General features: G+C 43.3%; 1 protein-coding gene across 3 annotated transcripts in view; it reads right to left on the bottom strand.

Annotated features, from left to right (window-relative positions):
• The window catches only part of SLC22A23 (solute carrier family 22 member 23), a 112,933-nt gene that overhangs the window by 24,780 nt on the left and 75,863 nt on the right, over positions 1-12,290 (bottom strand). For 2 of the 3 annotated variants that reach the window (XM_081873044.1, XM_081873042.1), the window contains exons 5-9: positions 12,111-12,238; positions 11,018-11,134; positions 6,145-6,247; positions 3,090-3,322; positions 431-463 (exon numbers count right to left, since the gene is read on the bottom strand). In XM_081873044.1, the coding sequence (XP_081729170.1) occupies positions 431-463; positions 3,090-3,322; positions 6,145-6,247; positions 11,018-11,134; positions 12,111-12,238 (614 nt within the window). The remainder of the gene's footprint in view (positions 1-430; positions 464-3,089; positions 3,323-6,144; positions 6,248-11,017; positions 11,135-12,110; positions 12,239-12,290) is intronic. The other variant, XM_081873043.1, reaches the window with a different exon arrangement.

The raw sequence follows: 12,290 nt of genomic DNA, 5'->3' as shown, positions 1-12,290 counted from the left end.
CTATCCACCACTTAAGACCTGTGTAAGAATACTACTGGTCTATATAGAAGCATGTGGAAGGCTGGTTCACACAACCATGTTCATTACTTGATATCTGCAGGATCGACTGGCTATGTGTGCAAATCTGCTATCACAGATTTAAAAAAACATCCAAGACACTTTTTTTTTGCATTTTCTTCTGTAACCTCAAAACACACTATTTTTCAATGAATGAATTTTACATTATTTCCTAACAGTTTCAATTGTCAGTGTTAGTGAGATGCCTCCAGTTCTCTAAATGTGGGATTGCTTGCTTCAGACATTCAGCTGGGGGGGGGAGAAGTGTGTGAGCCTGAGGTGCAGATGCATTGTGGTTGGGAGGGAAGTAATGTCAGAATATCGTGGCTCAACAAAAATAAATCACATTCGAAAATGGACTTGAAAACTATACCTGAGTCTGGAAGTTGACTGTATTTTCCTATCACTGGATTCAGAAGCACAAATGTATTAAAATAGGAGAGAGAAAAAGAAAACGGACCATCAAGAATATGCATAGAAAAACATGACAATTAAATGCCAGTTATTTAAAAAGTAAAAAGCAAATCACACTATAAAATAGCCCCTTTCCCCACCCAACATGACAGGACATGCAATTTTCTGTCCGATTCCCAATGGAAAGATTGAATTCTAATGAGAGATAACAACAATGGAAGGCACGCTATTGAAGCTTTCTAGGCCTGAAATTAGTGCAGCAACCAAACAAAGGCCTTTATGCTGATAATGAAGGGAGAATTTTTAAAAAAGTCAAAATTAGCTGTAATTCTCAGAGGGGGTTCCTTAGAAAGCACAACCCTGAATCTTTCCCCCTCCCACTAAGTTGTCTGTGCCAAAGCTCAACCATGAGTGAACATATTGAAACACTATTCATCAGCTATTTAAGTGTGTGCGCACATCCAATATGAACAATGAGTGGAACTTTAATTTTTGCATAAGCCTGGCACCCAGGAACTCTGAAAACTTTTACATAACAGAATTTCAAAGGTTCCCACTTGGAAGTCGTACTGTAAATCTCAGGATTCGAAACTTTGTGATGATCATAAACTGAGATCCTCCTCTCCATGCCTTTCCCTCCATTTTCGGCATGTTTGAGCAATTTCCATACGGACTGTTAATATACACAATGAGCAGATAAAAGGCTTAGAAGCAGGGGTGGGGAATCTCTGGGGCTCCAGGTGTTGCTGAACGATGATCTCTGACCATTGGCCGTGCCAGAGGGGATGCTGGGAGCAGAGTCCAACAACATATGGAGGGGCACAGCTTTTAGCTTTTAGATGTCTTTTAGCCTGTACATGTACTGCATAAGCTAATCATGTAAAGAGCTGTGCTTAAGAAAATGCATTTGACACACTATAGGAAGCTCCATGAGACATGCAGTCATTTGGGAAGACCTGCCTCATCCACAAGTACCATGCAATCAGATTTCTCTTGAACAGGCGCTAAAGGGAACTTCCATAAGGCACAGTTGATGCACTTTTAGCATCTGAAAGGGAGAGAGTGCTAGGCTAAAAGTAGGGAACATAGTCAAAGTAGTCTGGTAGTAGTTTGCTCCCAGTGGTGCTTTCTGTACTCTGGGAAGAGAAATTGCCTCTGCATTCAAATGGCCCAGGGGTGTTCTTCCTTCCTATAGCTGGTTGATGCAACCTACTCCTGCAGCAGCAGAATCCTCAGGATTTGGGAGAGCTCTGCTTGCAGTGCTGGAAAAAAGGCACACCAGTCAACCTTCTCTTCTCTGTGCAACCCTTAAAACTTTTAAGTTTAAAGAATTGGACTCCTTTTCCTACACTCACTCTGACCAGTCTAGAGTGTGCAGACCTTTGTAGAAACAAAGGTCAATTTTGTGGTTCATGTTCAACCACAATACACGTTCCATAGAATCACAGAATGCAAGAATCTTTTGCCTAACCTGGGGCTTGAACTTATGACCCTTAGATTAAGAGTCTCAACCGACTGAGCTATCCCAGCTTCTTATGACTATGTTTGAATGTGAATGAGCAGGCGCTGGTGCATGCTGCTCCAAAGACCTCACTCTGCTCCTCCCTGCACCAGAAGCAACAATACATTCAAATTCAGGCTTGCCGTTCATTCCCCCTAAAGAAACAATGAGTGGAGTACAGGCAAGAGCACTATTTCAGATCACATGGCAAACCAAGGCTTCTTGTTTGTTGGTTACAACATACTGAGGAGCAAGAGTGCAGCCAAGTGGGAACTTCTATGCACTGTACACTAGTATGGCATTCGTTTGTATTAAACCACTGTAAACATTAACTATGGCTTTAATGTGATATGTGAATACAGTCAAAGTGTGCAGTTCAAATGTAGAGAGCGATGGCCTTGAATCAAAGGAGAAAAGGTTCTAGGATGCTTGCACTTAAGTTAATCAATACCAATAATCTATTGGATTGCCAGATAGTAATTTGCTTTAAAAAAGAAACCACTCAAACAAACCTGATGAACTCTGAGCTTTGTCAATATGAATGTATTTGCATAGGAAGCAAGCAAAGAAAATGGAACAATGTAAAGGCCCTTGCTATAGCCATTAGTTTTATTGGAAGAAGGATGAGTCAGTACGATATCTGCACCCCAAGGTGCTGGATTTTCTAGTGCCAGTTACTGCATGACACTTCTTCATCATCACATTCAGTTTCTTCAGCAGTACTGGATGCTCAGAGTTCCAGGACTGAGTAAACGCTTAATGAAATAGGTGAGAATCACATGGCAAATCAGTGCCAATTAAAGTGGAGAGGAGGACAATCAGCCGCAATGAAAAAGCTGGAATGTGGACAACCCCACACTAAGGGGGGAAAGGAACAAAGGGCCAACATGTATTTTTGTTTTCATTGTTCCCTGTTTAGGACTTCACTCTCTCCAAATCAGATTGGCACAGCTAGGTTTTGGGTTGTTTTTTTTAATACTTCCCTACAAGTGAATTCCCCACCTACAGCTGAGAATAGCAGCAGGCTTGAAACCTTGTACAAATCAGAAACACAGTGCTTTGCAAAGTGAACCCAAGGCACGTAGAAGGGATACGGTAGTTGGATGCGTGCACTCACAGTTGAGAAGACCTAGTTGTAAAAGTGAAGCCAGAGCAGTGAGTATCATGAAGAGCAGCAATCCCCCTCTTCGCCCAAGGAATCCGACCACAGGGCACATGGCTAGGCAGGATGCCAGCGTTATCCCTGCCATGGTATAGTAGTCCGCGTAGAAATTGTTGGTGAGTGACATCTTATCTTCGTGACCCATCATACTCTTTGCAAAGCAGTGGTGTATCCCATAGCCAGTCAGCCTTTGGGAGACAAAACACAAGGATGAACAGAAGAGTTTGGATTTGGATTTGATATCCCGCTTTATCACCACCCGAAGGAGTCTCAAAGCGGCTAACATTCTCCTTTCCCTTCCTCCCCCACAACAAACACTATGTGAGGTGAGTGGGGCTGAGAGACTTCAGAGAAGTGTGACTAGCCCAAGGTCACCCAGCAGCTGCATGTGCAGGAGCGGGGAATCGAACCCGGTTCACCAGATTACAAGTCTACCGCTCTTAGATAATGACATACAACCCAAAGCTGGAATGCAGGGAGGGGAAAAGACTTAGGTTAGTCCCAAATGCTTTGCTCTTACAAAAAGTAGAGGGAGAAAATCTGAATTCCACATGAATTTATTTTATTGTTAGGGATGCGGGTGGTGCTGTGGTCTAAACCACAGAGCCTAGGGCTTGCTGATCGGAAGGTCGGCTGTTCGAATCCCTGTGACAGGGTGAGCTCCCGTTGTTCGGTCCCAGCTCCTTCCCACCTAGCAGTTCAAAAGCACATCAAGTGCAAGTAAATAAATAGGTACCGCTCTGGCGGAAATGTAAATGGCATTTCCTTGCACTGCTCTGGTTTGCCAGAAGCGGCTTAGTCATGCCGGCCACATGACCCAGAAGCTGTCTGTGGACAAATGCTGTCTCCCTCAGCCTATAGAGCGAGATGAGCACGCAACCCCAGAGTTGTCCGCGACTGGACCTAACGGTCATGGGTACCTTTACCTTTACCTTATTTTATTGTTACATTTATCAGTCATCTGATAAACATGGTTCTTCCTCCCATTTGCTCTAGATGCCAGCGTCAGATTTTAGGAAGAGTCTATATAAAGAATCAGGAACCTGTGACCTTTCACAACTTGTTATCATTATTCCTTATGATTGGGCATGCTGGCTGGGGCTGTTGGGAGTGGAGTCTAGCATCATCTGAAGGGCAATAGGTTCCCATCTCTGGTCTACACATTACTGTAGCAAACCACGTCCAAGCAGTTACCGTCAGGGCTCTGCCATAACATCTAGCGTGACTTGCCCTGGGGATTTTCTGTATTTCATGGAGAGATTCCACGCCAGTAACAGATCCCCCAAAGAGTATTTGCTGCCACTGAATAAACTTTCCCTGCAACTTCAAAGATCCATGTGATGAGTGTGGAGTGTGGAGAGGAAAGCCACCGGGTCAGAGTAGCTTGCCACAGCTAGGCAAACGTGGACACTGCCTTGAAGAGTCGCTTATACATTACACAGAAACTGTTTTGCTACCGCGGCTCAGGTTCCATACATATGGTTAGGGCAGCTGCAATATCAACTAGCAACCACTGATGAGAGAGCTAGGGTGATATCACCTTTTGTGTTCTATACAACATCAAATGTACCATTGGTACTAGGTTAAATATTAATCAGGGCTGTGAAATGTTATGCTTCACAATTATGTGACCTGTACATGGTATACAAATTTATTTTATACATAATTGCTTGATTTTGCACAGCTTATCCAATCTTACTAGTTTGGTGCAAAGGACAAGGAACTATGTAAGATACTGAAGCCATGTCCTCTGAAAACAAGAAATCCTAGACCTGTTGTTCTTCAGCAATATTTCACTGGACATTGACTATATCACCGTGAAGCCAATCTTCAACGAAATAGGGGAAGTCACCCGCATTTAAAAAAGCAAGTAGAGACTCAACACACAGTGTCCAACACAGTTCATTTTCTGCACTTGCATGAGACTGCAGAATACATACAACCCTGAGTGTAAGCTAGGGCTGGCCCTACCATGAGGCAGAGTGGGGCAGCTGTCTCAGGTGGCAAATCCTGAGTGGTGGAAAGTGGCTAGAAAGGTGTACCACGTGGTCTGCCCTGCAGCCCCTAAGCTAGTTTACTGCTGTAGCATGGGAATTTTAATTTTTAATTCCAGAGGAGATGAGAGATTTCTCTGCTTTATTTCAAAATGTTTTGCTCCAGTTGCAGGTGACAAAGACTTCTGGCAAACTTGAATGCTTTTAGTCATGGTGAACATTTCTCACAGATGTCTTCACTTTTAACAAGAAGATCTGGATGTTTTGTACTTCCTCCCTCTGCCCCCTTGAGACATCCATTGATTTTTTGTATCATGCTCTGTTCACCTTAACAGCACTGCATGTACGGTGTTTTTCACACACAAAAAATTGCTTTGTGATACTTGCTAACAAATAACACAAACCGCCAGAAAATGCACTGGAAAAGGCCCCAGTGTGAAACTACAATAACACCCCTCCTGTTGCCTCTCCACCATGAAGCAGTATTGGAAGCACGTAACCTGGAGACAGTGGGAGGGTGGATTAAACCCTCCCGCAAAGCTGCTTTCCCCCAGTTAGGGTGGTATTCCAGTGTTCCCACCACAAACATGGAATGGTAGGAGAAAGCAGTTGGTGGAGAGGGAGTTGGAAAGCAAAAACAGAAGGCAGGGAAAGGGCTTCTTCTGAACGGTTGCAAAACATCCCATTCCAATGAAGAGGTGGCGACAACTGCAGGTGTTAACATTCAGTTCTCTTTTGAGTCCGATCCGAGGGCGAACTAACCACTTGGGAGAATGAAGAGCAACCAGATTTTCACTTCCAGAGCTCAAATCCAAGACAGTAGGGGGTACCCAATTTTAGCCATACTCCAAGAAGATCCATAGAAATGAGTAAGTCCATTGATTTCAATAGGTCTACTCTAAGTTGGAGATCACCCACTGGGTTTGTGTGCTAAAAGGTAAGGCATTCTTTACCTTCTCCTCATTGCCCCATGGGCACCAATATGTTACACCGTACAGGAATATGGTGGTACTTACGAATTTACACACAGCACAACAATGTTTTTCCACAGGTTCCTGGTTCCCACCACTTTAACAATGCAGACCTTCTTCGGCCTCCTGCCAAGTTCTCTCTCCAATTCTGAAACAAAAGTAACAATTTACTTTTTCAGGGGGGAAAATAATCATTAATTTTGAAATGAGGCAGAGCAACCCAGCAATATGGATTCTCCATCACTTCCTTCCAAGTTCCATAATACGGTGAACTCTATTCGAGTTCTTATAGACCTCTCAGGTCTGGCGATTGTGCAATATAAAGAAGAGTTTGGTATGTCTCCTTTAATCTTGATCCGATGACTGCACTCTTAGTTAATTGTACCCCCCCCCCATGTCCTCATAGCTACAGTCTCACAGAACTTGAGGATTAGATGCTCTCTCTCTCATTATATTTTGCACGGGCATGTAGGCATGTGTAAGAATTGGAAATAAGTCAGGAATTAAGAACTAGGGTACGCTTGTAAATACCCAGTTGCCTTGTTGTACGTTTAGAACTCTCCAGGAGACAATTTTGTATCCTCCCCTGACTTTAAGGGCTTCTGTATGAGAGAGAAGGTAGACAAGTGTTTTGTTTTGGTTGTTCGGGCTGGCAACTTTCTACCTGCAAGGCTCTTCTCTGCCTGACTCAAGCTTCAGTTGACTCCCAACAGTGCTTTGTCTGGTTGATATTGTGTCTGCTGGATATTGTGTCTGACCACCAATATGTGGACAGCTTGCAGGATCCCCTTTAAGGGTCTTTACCCAAATACCCAAAGACTAGTATGGACTTTTGAGTAACGCTCAGTACTCCAACCATATTAGTCCTTTCTAAAGGCCCCTGATCAGTGCAAATATATCAGTGACATTCACTTTCAGCACTGCTAACTGCCAGAGGTGTTTCCTTCCCTAGTAACTGTAACCAAGGTTATTTACCAGGCCCACCTACGTTGTAACCTTTACAGAGGCCTGACCAGATGCAGGTTTCATCTCAAGTAGAGATATTTAAGTAAAAATCTTAACCTATTCGCAGTACATTCTCAACACCTGTGCACATAAATGTTTTCTTTGCAGTGAGAAATACAAGTTTGTGGGTGGGCAGGCAGACCTGTCTCAATTAAGAGACATGTAACTGCTCGTCCCCTTTCACTGTGGTGAAAAGAAATGACATTCTCATCCCATAAAATATAGGTAGGAAAACACCTGAAACAGTGTGATTTCCCTCCTGTGCAGTGACTTCCACGGGAGTAAAAGGAACCAGAGCCTGATTTTATCTTTTCAAATTATTTTTAAAAAGTCCAATGGAACTGGACTTTTTTTTTTGAGGGGGTATTTTTTTTCTATCTTGAAATGCAGATGTTTCATAAATTCTCCTAGGATCCCTTTGTGTAACTCAGCTTTCCCCAGCCTGGTGCCTTCCAGGTGTTTTGGACTACAAGTCCGATCAGTCATGTTGGCTGAGGCTGATAGGAGTTGTAGTCCAACTACACCTGGGGTGGGGGGAATACCAGGTTGGGGGAATTTGATTTAAAGCACCTTAGCAAACGGATGCCCAATATTTGTCTTCAGCTTCTAACTTGGGTTTATTGATGTTTACAGTAACTCAGATTGTTTAATATATGAAAAGTGATTTGTAAGTTGGGGAAGGCTGGTGTAACCAGAGTTCCTTAGCACTATATTAAAATTAGCATGCCTAGGATTTGCCATTATTGCCCTAAGTCTGATACAACTGCAAAGTCAGCTTAACACCATGCCCTTACACAGAAACATAACCCCAAAGCTTATTAACTGATTGGTCCTGTGAAATACATTGCTTTACGGTCCCTGTGCATTTTTTCCCTTGACATTTGTAACACGCAGGAAGATGAGCCTCTCTCAGAGTAAATTAGTCAAATTCCACTACCCCACTACAAATACAGGAAATTCCATTTTCCCTTCAAGATGTTTTACTCATCTTCTTGCAAACTTTATTGGAGGCTTTCCTGTACACCGCAGGCATCATTCTCTGTAACCTCACAAATTCGAGGACGCGGCTGGAAAACTATCATACAGATAAACCATACCATTTGCTACAAAATAAGAAGTTCCAAACAGCATAGGAGTCATCAGTACACACATGCACCTATTCTTTTTCTTTACTGCTGTGGAAGTGTAGGGCTCATTTTATAAGCAAACAAGCAACTTTCCCTGTTACCCTCAAAGGGTTGCATCCAGAATTTCTATGAGTAAGTAGGAGGTGCCATAACAGAGTTTGTAGAAGAGTTATCTTAAAAACACTCAAATATATTGTGGGGTGGGGGATCCGGTGTCAAATATACTACAGGAGGACAATGTTCTCGTAACCAGAGTGTAAAACAATGACAGGCATAGGGGCAAAATAATAAGATCAGGATTCCTGTGTATGTTGCATGTGTTACTATTACATTATCTGTTTGTTACATTTACACTGCTTTGCTTCATTGTGGGGCTCAGGACAACATACAGGGGTTTCCACCAACAGTCTTCTATCCAGGCACTGACCAGACCTAAAGGTAAAGGTAAAGGACCCCTGGATCGTTAAATCCAGTCAAAGGCGGCTATGGGGTTGCAGTGCTCATGTCACTTTCAGGCAGAGGGAGCTGGCGTTTGTTCACAGACAACTTTCCGGGTCATGTGGCCAGCATGACTAAACCGCTTCTGGCACAACGGAACACCGTGATGGAAACCAGAGCGCATGGAAATGCCATTTACCTTCCCGCCACAGCAGTACCTATTTATTTACTTGCACTGGCATGCTTTCGAAATGCTAGGTTGGCAGGAGCTGGGACAGAGCAACGGGAGCTCACCCTGTTGCAGGGATTCGAACCGCCAACCTTCTGATCGGCAAGCCCAAGAGGCTCAGTGGGTTTAGAACACAGCACCACCCACACCCCAGACTTAGACTTGCTTAGTTTCGGCAAGACTGTTTCATCATGGAGGCTCAGGCCATGCAGTACAGTAGATTCATTCTACTAGTACAATGGAGGTCTTATCATCAACATAAACAAAGAAGTGCATCTCTAATTGTCAAGCACACCTCATCAGATTCCTTCCACTGTTTAAGGCCTTGTAAACATAAAATATAAAATTCAGCTGAGTCTTAGAGGAGTCACCACTAGATTTCTCATGATCGACTGATATTAGCAAAACAACCGAGCAAACTGGAATTGCAGAAGGGGAGGTTGTTTTTAAAAAAGACCTGCTTTTAAATTTATAATGTTTTGAACAACCCCACTTCCAGTGCAATTTGCTAATGGTTCTATTATTTTCCTTTTTGGAGATGTTGGACATTACATATCACCTTGCAAGGCTCATCAAAAGCTTAAAACCTGTGCCTTAAGATGTGTTGTACCTATATCCAGTGTTGTTGTTTTCTGGGGGGTACGCATACTCCTAAACATTTTGTGAATCTAAGTTTGGCCTCATTGAGGGACAGTATTTCAATATGAGTAGGAAAATGAGAGTACCCCTAAACATTTTTTTAAAGAAAAAAAAGCACTGCCTATATCCATTAATTTATCCATTTCACAACCAAACTTGTACAATCGGAAGAGCTCCAGAAGTTGAATGGTTCAGGAGGATAGCTTCACTGTTAAAGAGTCGTGCGTAGAACTCTTCTTATATTGTAGTTTGCCTGCATTTGAGACACTGGTCTTGTGCTGTCACAAGTCGAGGAGGCAAAATTCAGAGCCCTAGCCTCTACAAAGGTTTAGAGCCCTAGCTTTACCTAGACTGACGCTAAAATGTATTTTATATGTGCTGAATTGCATAAGAACATAAGAAGAACCCGCTGGATCCCACAGTGGACAATCAGATGCTAATGTGAAACCTGCCAGCAAAACCTGAGACATTAGCACTCTCACCTATGATTCCCAGAAACTGGTATTCCGTAGCATCCGCTCTCAGAGACAGTATGCATCCATAGGTTTAAGAATGGACAATTAATGAGCATGCCTCCAATATATCTACATGAACTATGGACACACCTTGTTGGCTGCCTAACCCATTCCACCTGCCTCTTTTCAATATTTATTCAGCAAGCTGCTCCGAAGTTTGCTTACACACCAATATCATTTTCTAAGTTATTTCCAGTCTGCTTCTTGGAATGTTAGCAGTGTCTTGCCAGATCAGATTCTCATTTGGAGATAAGAACAGGCAGGTATTGCAAGAGCCAGCAGGTGAGGAATTCCTACAGTGCCTCTGATATTATAAAGATCACGATCTGCAGGGAAAGTATCCGTCGATATCAGTGGGACTGAAACCGAAGGCAATTTTACGGAGCACAGATGAAAAATATATCAACAAAGGGCACATCAATGTAGCCAGAGAAGCAGCTTGTTCAAAAAGATGCCCACAGCCCTCTCCTGTGCACATGTGTTTGTGCATAGAGGATGTATCAGTGGATCAGACAATTCAGCCTTAGAGGCAAAAGAGGAACCACTGTATACCCCCTCCTTTGCCAAGCAGCCTGATTGCTGAACTGTTACTTCTTCTTATTGCAGGTAAGGGATCAAATATTTGAGTGCTCCCTATATAGAAAACATCCCCTCCACATACAAAAGTTAGCAAGCGATGGAACAAATTTCCAGCCTAGCATTATCCCTGTCACATAAGGGTATTTTCATGTAACTCTAATTTCATTACATTTCCATCTGCATGTGCAGGATACGTCCTTTGACACGGGGGAGCTTTCAATCATTTGATCCCTACCTCCGGTGCAGCCTGAAGACATACAGCTGATTCACAAACGAATCAAGTGAGACTGCTGATCATGAAGCCTGGGTTTGAGGGTGAGCTCCTCCAGGGCTTTTGTAGAACTTCTGTAATCTTGCAGCCTGGAGAACATGGGCTTATACATTACCTCCAGCCTGGCTGCTTCCCTCATCCCCAATCTGGAACGCCCTGATAGCAAAGCCATTAGCGCTCTGTGACGGGTTGTCCTGTTCGTCACTTCCTGGCATGAGGAACCATTTCTGGCCTGTGATGGGGAGCCAACCAAACAGGTCAATGGAGCTTGGTCAAATAAGTGAGGGAGAGGTGTCAGCAAAGGCTTAGCAGCATTGTCACAGCCTGCCAGAAAACAATAGAAGCAACATGCACATTCCTAGCTAAGCCATGTTCCTCTAGGTCATTTTATTTTGCCTCCCCCTCCAACTCAATGCATCCAGTTCCACTGGCCATAGGACATCCAAGCACACAAACTATGTTGACACCCTACTAGTTCCTTGGATTGCAAGGCTGTGAGCTGAGTCATCCTTATCTTATCTTCTCTCTACCAAGCTACTGTGACTTACTCAGTTTCTCTCTACAACCACAAAGGCTAAGAACTTATTTAAAATTATCTGGATTCTAGGAAGTTATTTATGGACTCAAATAATCACATGAAGGCATGTGATGTGCTGCCATCTCCGGAACAAAATACATCGGGCCCAGCCAGTATTTAGATGGGAGCTCACCCAGGAACATCCAAAATACCACTTTGAGTGCCCTGGCAGGAAGGGCTGAGTACAAATGTAACCGATAAGCAAAACAAACAGGTGCTGTTGAGGGTAGCAGCTTACTTAAGTTCTGCCACCAATCCAACATTTCAGCTGCATTATCCAAGTCTACCACATCAGACCAATTGGCAATTTGCACAATCACTTTCAGTGAGGTGAGTTGTGCATTATTACAGACCATCTAAGGGTTGCCACATGGCTCCAGCAATATACACAAGGTAGCTCAATTCATAGCCGTACCCAAAATATGAGTGAATTGCTTGTGATGGGGGTTTTACTCTCAAAGCCACCTCACTGTGGCTAAACTACAATGCAGAACAAGTCACCATACCAAAAGCAAAGCAAGCCAAAGAACACAATTTTTCACTCTGTTGAAGTCCAAAAGTTCTATTAGGTAGCATAGAAACCGTTCATATCTTTGTATTTTCATAGCCTGTCACAGGGACAAACACTCACCGGGCAAGACTCCTTTGATATCACATTCCGTGCTTGTCCTGTCCTTGTGAGTGATGTGAAGGATGAGCTTCTTTGCAGCTTCGAACTGTTGGGTGGCCATCAGCCACCGAAGGGATTCTGGGAAAACACTTTAGAGATGAAAAAAAATGTCTTAGTGGAGGCTTACAAAGAACTAAAGGT

This window comes from Podarcis erhardii, assembly GCF_964252035.2.
Source record: "Podarcis erhardii genome assembly, chromosome: 8".
In the NCBI taxonomy this organism is placed as follows: Eukaryota; Metazoa; Chordata; class Lepidosauria; order Squamata; family Lacertidae; genus Podarcis; species Podarcis erhardii.
This window is presented reverse-complemented; position numbering and strand designations above follow the sequence as displayed.